Source organism: Nematolebias whitei, chromosome 2 (assembly GCF_014905685.2).
Source record: "Nematolebias whitei isolate Nwh7 chromosome 2, NemWhi1, whole genome shotgun sequence".
NCBI lineage: Eukaryota > Metazoa > Chordata > Actinopteri > Cyprinodontiformes > Rivulidae > Nematolebias > Nematolebias whitei.
The window spans coordinates 49,870,874-49,887,868 of record NC_056499.1 but is presented as its reverse complement, the minus strand read 5'-3'; the positions used below and the strand labels follow the sequence as shown (position 1 = coordinate 49,887,868).

Below are 16,995 nucleotides of genomic sequence, written 5' to 3'. Positions count from 1 at the left end.
AAATAGCTTGTCTTCAGTAATCTGCATATGTACATCTTTTACATTTAAATTGCATCTGTTTGTATATTTTACACATCTGGTAATGTAGTACATGGAGGAAGGGAGGAAATGCTCAAAATTAAAGCTTCTGTTGTGTAACAATTAAACAAGGTTTGTGGCTACTTCTTGCAAAATTTAATTTAATAATTTTATTGAACACTGTACATGGAGCAATGTTGGTAAATAAACTTATATATATGTATATATATTTATATACACACACACACACACACACACACACACACACACACACACAGGAGGGCACTTATTAATTGTCAGCTGCTGGATTTCCATTTCTAAGGACAAAACTTGTCTCTGCAACTCTTGAATTCTCCGTGCAGCATCATCCAGTTGACCTAAGAGAAAAGAAAATATAAATCTTAATAGACATCACTTATCCACCCATTAATTTCCTGTTCAATTATCAAATATCTTTTGTATTACAGCATTTCTCCTATTACTTACTCGTTATTGCCTTGACAGTTCTGAGGTGAAGATATATGTAATTTTTTTCAAAGGGGAAAACACAAAATATGCAATATTTTTCATAAAGTATAAAGCTGCTCCTCCTCATTCAAATCATTTCATGTATTTACTGACGTCTCTCAACCATTAGCAAGTCTAACATGTTCTGAATACAACCACAAGATGGTTGCAGTGTTATTCACTGCCATATATTTTTTCTAAAATACATTTTCTGCAATAATAACCCGGAGAAGGATGTCAGGCAGAGTTGTGATCTTTTGCCACTGCACCTGTAGGCGATGCCTCCTCTGTACAGTTCCCGGGGTCAGGCATCTCCTAGGAGTCATCCTGGCCAGCAGCACCGAGACACTTTCTTGCTCACAGGTAAACTGACTCACGAGCTTGTGAGCGTCTCCCTAGAGGTGGGAAATCAGACACTTCATGGTCATGACACATTTTTGTTTATTTTTAAAAATGTTCAGCACTGTCCTCCCTCCATTTACCCCAATCATTCCAGCAAAATCTAAATGGTACTGCTCCTTGTCTGATACGGGTTCTTCTACTGGCTGATGAATTTAGATCTTCTGGGGCAAAGTGCAGACTGCATGTGTGCTCCCACGAAGGATTTTAAAAGTTGGCCCTTCATCTCTCCTGATCGCTCTCACCCAACGGGAACGTTTTTCTTTGTCCACGGGAAAATTTTGGAAACTCAAATACGGTGTTTTTTGTTTATTATTGAAACAACATGGCACACTGCAATAACAACATCTTGAAGACTGTGTCATGCTGGTTAAGTGAGCTGCTGCTGAGAAAGATGGACACAAGAAGAAAGTAAAAAGAGAAATTATTTAATCACATCAGAACATGGAAATGGTTTGACATATAGTTTTTAATTTAATATTTAAAATGCTATTCTAAACAACAATGTTGGAAGATGTCAGAGATTTTACATTAATAGATAAAGTAAACATTTTAATGTTACAGCACTGACAGGCAGCAGCAGTGTATATTTTAGCTACCTGTTAGCTGTTAGCTAGCTTACTTTCCAATTGGAGGCTGTTTCCTTACACAGTTACAGAATGGTAAATTGACAATGATGGATAGCGTTACCACAGCTAACTAACACGTAAATACTGTTTGTATTAACGTTAATATAGCTAGTAAACCTTTAAACGTTAGAGCACTGACAGCCTGTGTTGTATATTTTAGCTACTGTGGCTAAAGTTGCTGCAATGATGGATAACGTTACCACACCTAACAAACACATAAATACTGTTTTTATTAACCTTATGCTATATCTTGTAATATAACCTCTATAAATAAAGGCTGAATGAATGAAATTCCATTAAGTTTCCAGACAGGTTTCCCGAGGGAGAATAGACCCGGAAGTAATGATTCACAGCATTGAGTCAAAAAGGAAGTTGTCTGACGTCATAGTGAAAAAGGCCTATGGGAAATAGCCTCTGTCGGTGTACGTTTTGAGCTTGATACATTGAAAAATAAGCAGGTACATATATTTCCATTTTTGTGTGTAGCTAAATCTAGATGCCGAAAAAGGTCGCTACATAAAATTGAGTTGCCAAGTCAAAATCCAAGATGGCCATTGTGTATATATTCATTCAACCTTTATTTAAACAGGTAAATCCCATTGAGCCTCGAGGACTCATTTACAAGAGAGACCTGATTTCAACAAAGAGTGATGAAAACAACGGACAACAGCAACAACAACAGACAGCCACAAAAAAGGCATACAGATTGTTTTTTACAAATAAGATGGCAAAAAAACAGTAACAAAAACAGCTAGATTCTAAGGCAAACGTAGAAAACTAAAAACAGGAACATGTCTGCATTGGTCCCTGCCAGGAGTCCAACAGATTCTTGAAGCCACTTAGAGAGGTCAAGGTCGAGAGCTTCAGATCTTTTTGCAAGATATTCCAGGAAACAGGAGCAGAGTAGGAGAAGGCCCTTTTGCCTAGTTCAGTCCTCACTGAGGGAACACTGCAGGTAATAATGTCCTGAGAGCGCACTCTGTAGCTGCACTCACGCAGAGACATGTAGGAGGAGATGTATGAAGGCAGCAGACCAAGAAGTGATTTAAAGATGAAAATGTACCAGTGAGAGAGTCTGCGTGAAGTTAATGATGACCAGTTAACCAGTGAATACAGGGTGCAGTGGTGGGTACGATAATCACAGCCAGTTATGAATCTTAGTGCACCATGATAGACAGCATCCAACATCTGCAGGATGCTTGTAGGAGCGTTCATGTAAATAATGTCACCATAATTAATGGAGGGAAGGAAAGTCACAGATACAAGGCGTTTCCTAGCATTCAGGGTTAGACAGGATCTGTTTCTGAAAAAGAAACCCAGTTTAATATGGTGGCCAAGGTCACCATTGGCCACCCTTGGCTCCTCCACTGCTCCTAGTGGTGGATAAAATTACTCTCTTCACTCTCCAGGATCCATCACTCTGTGGTTGTGCTGCCTCAGTCAAATAAAAACAAAACTTATCTTCTTCTCCACAGTGTCACTCTAACCGTCTTGAATATCTCGCAACAAAAACATTAAGATTTACTTACATTATCTGTTCAGTTCCAGTTCAGAAAAACACTCATCTCAAGAACTACAAACATTCCTGTTCAAATCCCTCAGTGACGGGGGACACAGGCATAACGCTTGTTTTTGCTCAATAAAAAGTGAATTTTCTGTCTTGAGTCCCTTTGTTCACAAGTCTTTGTTCTCTTTTCAGTAGAAACTCTTTTTAATGTTCATTCATTCACAAAGTCAAGATTCAACTTGTCTGCTGGATTCCTAGATAGAGAACTTTACTAATTGGCTTTTATGTATGTGAATGTTCCTGTAAAGTGCCCTGAGGCAACTTTGTTGTGATTTGGCGCTATATAAATAAACTGAATTAAATTGAATTCATGTTAATAACAGAAAATAGAGACATTTATATGAGTTTTGTTCATCCCTGTGTCATGATACAACTTTGTTGTGATTTGGCGCTATATAAATAAACTGAATTGAATTGAACTGAATACACTGCCAGCGATCCAGTATATTAAAGAATCAACGATAAGACTGTTCATAATCACAGTTTACTTCAATGAGTTTTATTTGACACAATACAGTGATACAATGTGACAAAGCAAAGGATGTGATGTCAGTTTCTGAGACTTAGTTATGACTAATAAAAATAGTTTTGTTTCAAAGCTACATTCATAAAACCTGACTTACAATAACAAACTCAAAAATGAGGCTAAGTGCAAAAGTCCTCCATCTGCAAGCAGCAGATGAGTGTGTGTGTATATACTGTACATATATATATATATATATATATATATATATATGCACACAGCTGTATACTGTATATAAACATTTACCGCTGAGTAACTAAAGGACTGTAAAATAAAGTTGCAGTCATTTTAGTAAGGAAACTTTAACATAACTTTATGATTATTGGGTAAAAAAAAACAACTGTTGAGAAAATATTGGAACAACACCTAAAAATAATTCAGTTTAAAAAGATTTTAAACAAAATTCCTCACATTTTAGAAGCCCTTACCAAATACTTTAAAAAAATTAAATTAACTATCAAATATGTTTCTATGGATTTCTGTTAAACCTTCTTTATCAACATGTTCTTATCTTGATATAATCAAAATAATCTTACCTGCTGTTATAATCAAATGTGAACTATTATGAAAATGAATGTTTGCAACAGGAATTAAGGTTTTTCAGAAGATCTTGTGAACAGATTGGGTTTTAAAGTCCCAGAATTCCAACATGAATTTAATTATTTGTAAGATGAATAAAAATCTTTGACTTTTTTTTACTCTTAAAATGTTTCTGGATTTTAGGTTAGAAGTTTAAGGACTGTCAACTTGAACATTTTTACAACATGTTTGTGAGCTGTAAACTCAAGTCCAGCATGACACCAAAGAGGTATTAATTAAATAAAAACAACCTTCTGGCACGTCTGTCATGGCTGAATCTGTGATGGAAGAAATAAAATCTGCATTAAAAAACTTCTGAAATGTAACTTTAATATTCTCTCTCCAGGTTATGGGGTACTGGTACTTTGGCTCTACCTGGTGCTCCTTCTACCTGGCTCTGGACGTCCTCTTCTGCACGTCCTCCATCGTCCACCTCTGTGCCATCAGCCTCGACCGCTACTGGTCCGTCACTAAAGCCGTTAGCTACAACCGCAAACGAACTCCTAAACGAATCAAAGTGATGATCAGCATAGTGTGGCTCATCTCCATCGTCATCTCATCCCCACCGCTCCTCATGACCCACAAAGACAACAATTTTACAGAAGAGGATGGGAACGAAACTACCCAGCATGAGTGTCTGATCAACAACCAGACCTGGTACATCCTTTCATCCTGCATGGTGTCCTTTTTCGCCCCGGGAGTCATTATGATTCTTGTTTACTGTAAGATATACCGGGTTGCCAAGCAGCGAGCCTCCACCGTATTTGTGGCAAAGAACATCATGGAGCGGCAACCATCCCAGTCTGAGACCTGCTTTGTGGGGGCTGTCACTACGGGCCAAAGGAAAGCCAAGGCCCAGTACAAACTGGACACCCCGAGGCCTGAAAACCGACACTGCTCCTCCAACCTCGACAGCAACAGCAGCAGTCAGAGGCGAGGAGAGCTGGATGATATCGACCTGGAGGATCGAAGCTGCGAAGCTGACATCAAAACATCTTTTTCCTCATCCCTCCAGTTCCCCCAGAAAGGTGGAGGAAGGGTGAAAACAGAGGAGGTGAAGGACGCTGAGGGAACAGGCAACAAATTGAAACCCCCTCTTCCTCCGCCTTCTTGTGCCTCCATATCGTGGGCCTCCTCCGACCAGTATTCCCAGCACTTCCTCCTCCCGTCTCCGCTGCCTGTTCGCAGCAGGCAGATGTCTCTGTCCAAAAACAAAGTGGCTCAGATGAGGGAGAAGCGTTTCACCTTTGTCTTGGCTGTGGTGATGGGGGTTTTCGTCCTCTGCTGGTTCCCTTTCTTCTTCACTTACAGCCTGCATGCGATCTGCAGAGAGAACTGCATCATCCCAGAAACGCTCTTCAACCTGTTTTTCTGGATCGGATACTGCAACAGCTGCTTGAACCCCATCATCTACACCATTTTCAACAGAGACTTCAGGAGGGCCTTCAAGAAGATTTTGTTTCATTCCCATAAAAGGACGTAGGATGAGAACATATGTGTGTTAGGGATGTAACAGTATGTGTATTTGTACCATGACGGTTCAGTACAGACGGGTCAGGTATAGTCGAGGGAATTACAAAAATACACCAGTCCCAGGTGATCACCACTCCCACACACATCAAATGAAACATGGCTGGTTCAAAATCGCAAGAAGCTGAACGGCCCGTTTGGTTCAGGTCAGCTCTGGAGAAGCTCGGGAGCAGCAGGAGATGAGAGGTGAAGTACGGCAAGCAGTTTGTCATAATTCTATTGAGCTAATTTCTATAGCTCCAAGTCACAACAGAAGTCATCTCAGGGCACTGAACAGAAACATCCACATACTTTAATCCACACATCGTGGAATTAAAACATTTATGGCAGGCTGTTTGTGAATTTATTCAAGTTCCCCAATATCAAGCGTCACTTTCACAGAAACACATCTAGCTAAAAAGGTTATTTTGAGAGTTTCACATTTGATTTATGTTGACACTGGAAAAATATATTTAGTTCTGTAGCACTTTATATTTTGCATAAAGTCCTTTTTATTTATTTATATTTTTTTACAACTGCAGCTGCTTGATAATTTCTTTGTTTGTTTAGCTCGGGCCTGTAAGACACTGTAAGCAGTTCGGATTGAAAAAAAAAAAATCAGAGCAAATGACTTTTTAATTCAGTTCAGTTTATTTATATAGCACCAAGTCACAACAGAAGTCGTCTCAGGGCACTGAACAGAAACATTCATATGCATAAAAATAAAGTTAATTTTACACATGTATTATGGTATCATCTCCATACGATCATAAACATTTTCTTGTGCAGATCAGAGCTTCTGATCCACTCAAGAAAATTTAATGAAACTTGATACACATACTGTATGCATCATCACTGGACAGAGTGTCAGTTCAAGGTCACAAATCAAGGTCAAATAGTATACAAGGTCTCTGCTTGTCTGGACCATAATTAGCAGGCAGGAGCCTAATGTGCTGTATGCTGTACTCTTGTTTCATCTTGTAGTGAAGTCATGAGGAAACAAATCATAGCTGGAGTCATCGTAGAGCCTCCCTTCTTACAAGTTCCACTTGTTTTCTTTGCCTCTGGTTAAAAAACTGATCACTAACATTTTGTATTTGTGTTGGTTTCCTGTAGTAGTGAACCGTCATCCTCATGGCTTAGATACTGTTACACCCCTAATGTGCGTGTGTGTGTGTGTGTGTGTGTGTGTGTGTGTGTGGGTTTCAGATCAAATCCTGTTTTCCACTGTGCTGTCAAATTGACATTAAAGGGCTTGGCAGACACTTGGAGTATTGATTCATTATTCAAATACTCATGTATTAAATAATCCGATGACTCTGAAGTTAAATTAGTCTCAGTAGTCACACAAGCGTATAAGATTGCAACGACTCAAAAATGTGTAAACAGTTTTTCACATGTACACATTTCAGTTTGCACAAGTAGTAATATGCTGCACATACAAATTGTCTAATAAATGTGCACAAAATACCTGCTGCAGATGGTTCAGCTGCCTGTGAGAGTGACATTTGAGGCTTTATTGCTGCTTAAGATTCACATAGACAATGCTGCTTTCAAGACTTGTAAAAAGCTGGGACATCTGAGCGTTAGCAGGTTTACTGAGTTATTGGGAAACGACTCGTTTCTTGGCACAGGAGCTCATAACCCCTATATTAAAACTTATACGCTTACAATGTGACATGACTGGGTTCCAAAAATGTTAATTTTGTGAAAATAACCTAAAATGATTATAGTATTCTGCTTGTGAAAAATCTACCATGAAAAAAGATATAGTCCCCATAAATATATTTTAACCTTTTTGGGATGTTTATTTCAACCGTATGATCCATAAAATTAACATTTCCTTTTTGTGGATAAACTACTGAAAAATATCTAGTTTATGGTATTTTTGTCTTTGTGGATTGTACATTTTAAATAAACTGGTCAAAATTGGCAGTTTATTCTTCTTGTGAAATAAAATTACTGGTACCTGGAAAATATATATTTTAGTTGTAGTAGTTCCACTTACTCATATCAAGTTGTTTATTTGTACAAAATTAACATTTTTGGATATACTGCAGCATTTTGCATTACTTGTGCATTTTGAAATATGAACATCAAAAAAACTGTTTACACATCTGAAGATCTTGTTCTACGCACGCATTGTTGTACGCTTGTGTGACTTCTTTTGAGACTAATTTATCTTCACAGCTGATTATGACAGCTAACTCTATGAAGGCAGATGTTTCATCTTAAATGTTAATTGGTCCGAAAATGGTTGCAGGTCAGTAAACTTTTCCACCGGACCTTCTAAATGTCTTCAGCCTGGTCTGCTCTTCCATCCGTTTGACAGAAATGAAGAAAAGCTCTAGAAATCTACAATAAAATGGCTGAAGATCCTATAAACAGTGTTAAACAAACTCTGTGCCTGAGAGGTTAAAGTTCAAACTTTAACTTTCAGCGCTGACATAAAAAAATAAATAAATCAGCATGCAGTGTGAAAGTTTCTAGTTTTTCGTGCAACAGCTTTGTTCTGTTGACACTGCAGCGCCTGAGGGCAGAAACATTAAACATTCATGTGCAGCTAACAGTCGAGTTCAGCTGCTGCACAAAAAAGACGACAAAAGAAAGAAATGGAGGAGACAACGCCAAACCACTGGAGAATCTGCTAATCAATATGAAGCTCATGCAGCCGCTGATAATTATCCTCTGAGGCTCAGGAGGAAACAACCGGCTCTACAGTTAATAAATACTGACTTTGTTCCTGGTTCTGTCCACAAACACTGACGTCCACTCACTGCTGAGATATTCCATCGCTCTACGTGGAGTGGAGTCTGTGAAAAACGAGATCAGTGTGTTTAGAAACGATAACCGAGCTGACTCCTTTTCGAGCAGAAGACTCAGATATGAGTGTCTGCAGCTGCAGAAGGAGCACAAGGCGCAGAAATGTCTTCTGGTTGCTAGGCAACACTTACCTAAAAACTACAGAAGTTCATCCTGACAGCTTCACACCCGTTCACATTTTACATGTTACTAAAACTTCTTTTCACTCTGAAAACCCTCAGGAAGGATGGCAGGGGGAGGGATTTGCATGTGAGTTCTAGCTTACAGACAGGGACAGATTAACACTTCGCTGTACCCTGGGCAACAATCTTCAAGGGCCCCATCATCACGACCCCAGAATCACCATAATCTGGCAAAATACAGAATAAATTACCATAATATACAGTAAATATACTTAAAATTCTAACTATCAAGTGTATTTTTATTTATAAAACTCCAAATGCTCATTGACATAAACCATCAAGACTGAATTAAGTTGAATGCACTTTGAACACCACATGACACCATATGTGCACTTGTTTAGTAACGGGTTGGCCACTGGTGTCAGAAGCATTTATAATGTGTGTGTGGCCGGACACACACTGATGGAGGGGTCTGGGGGTCCTCCCCCAGAAATTTTTGAATAAAGTAGATGCCATTTCCTGCATCCTGGTGTATTTCAATGGTTGTTTAACATCTAGTTTTACCTACATAAGTAAACACTTGGAACACCTTGGGATACCCCTGGAAGAGCTGGCCCAAGTGGCTGGGGAGAGGGAAGTCTGGACCTCCCTACTTAGGCTGCTACCCCCGTGGATGTGTTAAAGACGGGAGCTGGCTGCGGGCCACCGGATCCGGAAACCCCCTCTAGCCCACGTCTTCACCCCCGGCTCGAAACTTCCTCAGAAATGGCAACTATACTAATCAATAAATCAAGGAAACGTCAATTAAGTTTTATCAATTATATTAGAAAAAGGCAGTAAAAGATTACAATTCATAGCACTGGACTCTATTCAGTCTGTGACGCGTTCACAGAGCGGGAAGAAGAGCCTCGATGTCTCGTCTCATTACTTCTTTATAGGGTCCTAGGCTCCGCCTTCGCAGAAGGGGGAGCTCAACCTGTCAGTGTATGAGGAGGCGTGACTAAGTGTGATCTTCTGTGGACTGACGTGTTAGGAAAAATATGAAACGGTGCTTCAAAGCCTTCCTACGTGATGTGGCAAGCAGATTAAAACTATTTGACTGATATTGAATCATCAGGGAGACTCTCTTGAGAGCTGCTGGCCCAGTTTAACCCAGTCAGAACCGATTCATAATTTCATTATAATCCCGTCTCTGAGCAGATCAAAGCCATAGGACCAGTCTAAATAGGAAATATCTTAACAGATGGATGGACGTAAACACTTGATTCAGTAACTATTTTAGAGCTAATGGCACAACAAGAAGTAGCCTGACCAACAACTGATTCAATAATTAAAAATATTATATATTCAAAGGTGACGATTTGATGCCCACATTAAAATTAAATATCTGTAAATTAGTTGACTTCAAATGAAATGATTATCAATGAATGTTTGTGACAAAGGATTTACTAAGTATAACAAAGGGTGCATTCACACCAGTCCTGTTAAGTCTGCTTTAATCGAACTCTAGCTCGTTTTCCTAGAAAGTCCGGTTCGTTTAGGGAGGTGTGAACGCGCCATCGAACTCTGTCACGGAACAAAAAGGCGAACTCTGGCCCGGGCTAAAACCTAGATCTCGGTCCGGTAGAAGCGAACTCCAGCGTGGTTCGAGTACAGTGTGAATGTAAACAGACCGCAGGGTAAACAAACACACATTTCTCTTACCTCATATGGAGCCGTCAGCTGCCTTGTGTGGAAAAACAATATTCTCTATGGTCTTCTGTCTCATCTTCTGCTCATGCTAAGTCCATTTTTGAAAAATGACAAAATATAACTCCTAAAACTGCTCAAACTTGATGCCACTTCGTTTTTATTTTTATTTACAGAAGAAGAAGAAGACGTGTCTTCAGAGGTTTTTGTGTTGTTTCTTTCAGTAGTTCTTGGTGCAGCGCCCCCACAGGTGAGCGGGGGAATAGGTTGGTTCAACAGGTTGTCTCGACTGCACAGTGCAGTGTGAATGCAAACGCACCAGCTCAAATGTAAACAAAAGCTCATGAATATTGGTTCCCAACCGAGTCTACCGGACTGTCTGGTGTGAAAACGAATTTGTCAAATGGTCTAAATCTGTTAAAGTGAAGGAGAATAATTTTAAAATAATAAACAAGATATGTCCTGTAGCCATGTACTGCAAAGAATATTTAAATTTGATATCCTGATGCATGCTCAATAATCCAGGTAGAAAAATCTAAAAAAGTTAAATCTGGTCCTCTGGACATTCATTAAAACAAAACAAAGCAAAACAACAAAAAAATGTAGAAACGTTTCGTCTCTCATCCGAGAGACTTCCTCAGTCTGAGCTGCTGTATTCAGCTCAGTCTCTTAAATAGCACCTTCTCAGGGTGGATCAACCAGTTTTGCTGCTGACAACCAAAACCAGCTGATCACATGCTCAAGAAGGACCATCAGCCTGTAATGAATGATACCTGTCTGATATTATCCATAATTTAAACGGATTCTTTCATTTTTCTGGACTGAGTACTCTCGTGCCTTGAATGATTAAATGTGGATGGAAAAGTGTTTAAATTTCTGACTCACCAACAACAGTGAGCCGTTTATTTTGAACGATTTAAAATACATCACACATTTACAATAATTGGCAGATTGATTACAATTAACACAGCTTAATTAATGAGCTTTACAATGAGAAATCATACGGCCATGATATCTCACTTGCAACTAATTACAACAGACATTTCTGAAAATATCTGGATTAATTACTGGCAGATAGAAGAGTTTTAAAGATGGGGAATGAAGGAGTTTAAATGGAGAGAAAAGATGTGTGAGGGAAAATGTGTTGACGAAGAACGACACCCTCCATTCGAACCCAGCTCTACCTCGGTACACTTCGGTAGTGGAAATCGACTCTGTACCTTTGCAGAAGATATCTCAGCTTCGGTGTAGAGTTCTCTTTCAGTGTTACCATTTCAGCGTCTCCGTAGGATAGCAGAGAACCGTCCGGAGTAGTGACGGTACTTCGTTCAACAGCACGCTCACCTCCCGGGTGGACTCACATGAGCTGTGAGCCCGTCAGAGTTCCACTCATATGTGGAAGATTCCATAATCCCCACGAGACTCGAAAGAACTCCCAACTAACTCCAGCACTTCAGAACTTTCGTTCGGTTCTGCTCTCAGAACTTTGGTTCATGTCTGGAACGTTGTTCTTCTTGGAACTCTTGTTCCGCTCTGGAACTTGTTCTGCTCTGGAACTGTTGTTCTGCCTGGAACTAGGAAATGTCGACCCTTTTAAAGAGGTCACTTCCGGTTCCTTCTGGGAACTTCCTGATTGGTTGAACGAACCAACCGGGGTGTGGTTTTAGTGACGTCAGAGGGTCATTACATGTCAAGGAGAAAGCGTAGATGTTTAAGAACAGACAGAAAGATGTTTTGAAGAAACAGAGACATTTAGGAGCCAGTCTTCCTTCTATCTGTCTGATAGAGATAAACATGACATTTCGTTCCGATAAACATGTTTTTGACCGTTCCTTCACTTTTAACCGACATCACAACTTGCTCATTTCAGACAGAAAATCAAAAAATGCATAATTACTTGTAACAGGCATTTTAACTTGATTTCTACTTTGAATGAGGATTAAAAATCATTAATACTGTTTCACAGTTGATTTAAAGTGAGTAGTTCACTTCAACATTTAAAATGGTTTGAACTAAACACACTTTTGATTATCAAGACATTTGTAAAATAGTAATGATAATATGAAAGAGAGTGTTCTTTCAATTGATCCGTGCAGGACACACTTAGAAAGTCTCTGGATGAGCTTAATCTGTGTTTCTGGACTCAAATCAATGAAATAACAGTTCCTGTCTCAGGATCAGGTTTTGACCTGAGGCTTAGTTCACTACAGTCCCCCCTTTGGAAATCATCGCCTGTCCATGGGGATGAATTCCAACATGAACTTACGCCTTCGAATGTCCTTGAGCTTGATGTAATCCAGCAAGGAAAAACAAAAGTCAAAGAAGGTAATCCCACAATGTTTTTGGTAATTCCATTGTGTTGTTAGTAATTCCACAATGTTGTTGGTAATTCCATAATGTTGTTGGTAATTCCATTGTAGCAATGCTTTAACCCCTTGGAAACGAAGTCTGTAATCCATTGGAAAATGTCATATAATCCACAACGATAAATCCACAACGAATGGAGGTGTTGATTGATCAGCATACAGAGGGGTTCCCTTGATTGAACTGAAGATGCGGCCACTGGATGCAGATTGGAGACCAACGTCAGGATTGTAGGTCTCCTCCAGCGAAGGTCGTCGCTGGGTGACGTCCAGTCGGTGTCGTTCTGGTTCAATGTGTCATGCAATTATGTGGTTTAAGGTGGGCTTATGAAGGGGATTTTACATAAGGCCTTAGCCTATATGCACCTGGTGTGTAAGCTATTATGATTGGGAACAGCTACAGCTACCAGTTAAGGGGTGGAACATGCTGAAAAGGGTAGTTATAGGGGTTTATACCTATGGAAGGGTGTTCCAACTATACCACCATCGCTACCTTTGTTTAGGTTAGACTTACACGGCCACTTAAGTTGGTTTACATGTCTGTTGCCTTTTAGACGAACGACTTGAGATTGGGTGTTTAGGTTCCTTATAAATGTTTTTGGAGTCTATGGTGAGACTCATCAAAAAGAATTAGCTATCCCCCCGAATAGAATTGTTCGAGTAGGTTCGGCTTAAGCGTTGTGAGACCAATGTAGATTATGGTACTTAAGGTAGCATTAATCTACATTGACTCCGCAAAGATTAGGTTTTAACGAGTGAAATGCATGTTGGCATAGTTAAAGTCCTTTACAGTCTCCAACTAAAATACATACAAAACTCATTTTTACCTCAGAAACAAATATCAAAACCAAATAAACAACGTTTCAACATCGACAAGAGTAGTGACTAAGCAACTAGAAACATTGTTTCACTGCTTCTTCTCACCCTGGTTGTCAGATTCAATCACACTGTCCCGTTGGAGTTGTTTCTTTGCACACCTTGTGTGGTTTAACCTGGTTTCGATGTACCCATTTAACAATTGGCTCTTTTTGGCCTTTACTGATTTTTATCTGATAGACAACTGGAGACAGTTTGTCTGTTATCAGATGGGGTCCATTCCATCTGGGCATCAGTTTACGGGCGAGAGTTCCGGTCCCGGACTCTCTTCTCCCAGTTGTGGGGGCAAACGTGTAGTACCAAACCCTGTCTCCCACTTGGATTTCCTCGTGAGAGGCCTTTAAGTCGTAGTACGCTTTGCGTCCTTCAGCTGATTTTTCCAGGTTTTTCTGTGCGAAAGCAAAAGTGTTTTTAAGGTGTTTTTCCAAGTCTTTCATGTATTGTTGTGTAGTGTAGGCTGTTGCCATGGCAGCATCGCCTTGTTGGTACAACAGGTGTAGAGGGAGAGTCATTTGTCGACCCGTCATCATCTCGAAAGGAGAGATGCCAGTCGATGTGTGTGGAGTGGCCCTTATAGCCATGAGGACCAGAGGGAGTTTCACGTCCCAGTCCTTGTGGTTTGCGGCTACGCATTTTTTCAAAATACTCACCACAGTCCTGTTTGCTCTCTCAACCTGGCCTGAAGCCTGTGGATGGTAGCCAATATGGAAGTTGGCTTTGACGCCTAGCGTCTTCCACATTTCTTTCATTACTTCACCTGTTAAGTGTGTACCTTGGTCTGAGTTCACCCTGAGGGGAAGTCCAAACCTTGAGAATACATGATTCATTAATAACATAGCAGTGGTTTGTGCTGTGTCATTAGGGGCTGGTAGACATTCTACCCATTTGGTAAACGCGCAGGTTACCGTGAGAAAATATTTATTTCCTCTAGAGGTCTTAGTGAGTGGTCCGACCCAGTCAATCTGGAGGTCCGACCATGGAAATGCAATGCCTCTACTATGTAGTGGTGCTCTGTGGAGTGGTCTGGATGGCTGAAACTGGCCACAGACCAGGCACCCTTTTATGTAGTCTTTGACATCCTTCTTCATTCCAGGCCAATAAGCAATCTGTTTTAATGCTTTCAGCGTGGCATTGTCACCCTTGTGTCCTGCGGACGGAAGGTCATGTGCATGAACTAACATCACCCCCCTGTGGTCATGGGGGACCACGAACACGGGTGAGGACGTCCGTCCATGAGCAAAAGTTAGGATGCCTTTAAGTAGTTTTAACTGTTTGCGCAGCTGAAAGAGGACTTTAAGGTCTGGATTGGAATCCAGTTCGCCTTTTGATGGAGTGTATTTGTATGGGTCAGTCAGATACAGTACCATCGAGTTAATTGCAGGATCCAACTTCTGAAGTTGGATGATGTCTGGGTCAGTCAGCATTGGGCGTACAGAAACTGTGTTATCAGCAGGTTTAGCTGCAGCTTGTGCACGTGTGACTGCCATTACCTCAGCTGTAGGTTGTGTCGACTGAGTGTTGAGTAGCCAGGAGGGGTCAAAGGACCACGTGGGCCCGTCAACGGCTCCTTCCTTGGCTAGGGAGTCTGCAAGGTCATTGTAGTGCTTGTCGTCGCCTGGGACTCTGGAATGTCCTGGAACTTTCTTCCAGAAGATTTGTAGATCATGTGATGTCACTAAGTGATCACATGTCATGAAAAGCTCTTTGTGTTTGACCACCTTTTTGTTGCTTGTGAGAAAACCGTTCTGTTTCCACAGAGCGAGATGACACAAGAAACTAAGTCAAGCATAGTTAGAGTCAGTGCAGATGACTAGCGTCTGGATGGAGCGTTCCACTGCCATCTGTAGGCCTATGAGGATTCCTGCTATCTCAGCGTACTGAGAAGACTGAGAGCCTAATTTATAGCCAAATGTGACCTGTTCTTGGTCCTGGAGGAGAACTCCTCCAACACCTGCTTTGCAGATTTTCTCGTGGTGGAATGAGCATCCATCCACGTACAATGTTCCCATATCTTTACAGATATTGCTATCAAAGAAGTGGTGATTTGGGTTCTCAGCAGCTGAGGGTTTACTCACAACCGGCTGTTGGGTGGCTGGTACATCCTGTGTACATTCTTGGCACATTGCCAAATCAGTGCCCAAGTGTGACTTCTTATTTTGACCGTAGCGGATGTCTAGGTTAAAACTTTGAAGTGGCATAAGCCATGTGGCTACACATGAGTTTGTCACCACACCATCTCTGATGTGTTGGCTGTTTAGAAACATTACAGGCTGGTGTTGTGTCTCAACAATAATCCTCTGTCCACCAATATAGCAGGAGAAATGTTTCACTGCCCACACAGTGGTCAATAGAGCCTTCTCACAGTCTGAATACCGTAGTTCAGGGCCTGCCATTGTTTTGCTGGCATAGGCCACAACACGCTTGTCTTTGTCGTGTATTTGGTACAGACCTGCACTTATGCAGTGAGTTGAGAAGCCCACTTCCAAGTAAAACTCTTTGTTGCAGTCTGGGTAGACTAGACATGGGGCTAACTTGAGCCTGTCTTTAAGAGCGTTCATTGCCTGCTGCTGTGTATCAGTCCAGACAAAAGGAACGTCTTTCTTTAAGAGTTCAGTCAGTGGTTTTGCGAGATCCGCATAATGCTCTATGAACTGGCGTGAGTAATTACACACTCCCAGAAAACTCTGTAGTTCTTTGAGATTGGTTGGGACTTTGAGGTTGTCTAGGCCTTGGGTGCGAGTCAATTGTGGTTGTACTCCATCTGGACCTACTAGGAGGCCAACGTAGTCCACCTTGGTTCTGCACCACTGGCACTTTGACATTGAGATTTTAGCACCAGCAGTTGTTAGTTGATTTATGACGTGGTCGATCTCAGCCAAATGAGAGTCCAGTGTTGGCTGCCTCAAAAGGATGTCGTCCACATAGATCAGTGTCCCACGCTCGTGGGCGTCTGGACATGCTTTGTTCAAAAAGATGTTGAACTCTGCAGGTGAGTTAGCGTAGCCAAAGGGACACCTGTTAAAGGTGTATTGTCGGCTGCCAAAAGTGAAAGCTAGTTTGTGTTGGTCTTTGGCGCGCACAGGAATGGTCCAAAAACCAGAGGCGACGTCGAGGGTCGAGAAGTACTTACCATCGGTGACCTTTGGCAGTTCCTGATGGAGCTGAGTCATTGGCCACCTGGATAAGGGTACTTGTTTATTTAGCTTTCTGTAGTCTATGGTAAGTCTCCACTTACCATTTGGTTTTAAGACTAGCCATAAAGGCGCAGAGTAGGTGCTATTACATTGTCTGATTATACCTTTGACCAAAAGGTCATCAATGATCTCCTGGACAGGCTGATGTGTTGCCAGAGGGATCTTGTATTGTCTGACAAATGTTGGCGGTGCGTTGG

The 16,995-nt window shown here is 41.0% G+C and overlaps 1 protein-coding gene across 1 annotated transcript in view; it reads left to right on the top strand.

The window, feature by feature from the left end:
- Positions 1–5,718, top strand: part of LOC119430279 (alpha-2Db adrenergic receptor-like) — a 41,761-nt gene extending 36,043 nt beyond the window's left edge. The window contains exon 2 of the mRNA XM_037697723.1: positions 4,569–5,718. Coding sequence (XP_037553651.1) covers positions 4,569–5,705 — 1,137 coding nt within the window. The 3' untranslated portion in view covers positions 5,706–5,718. The remainder of the gene's footprint in view (positions 1–4,568) is intronic.
- The last annotated feature ends 11,277 nt before the right edge of the window (positions 5,719–16,995 follow it).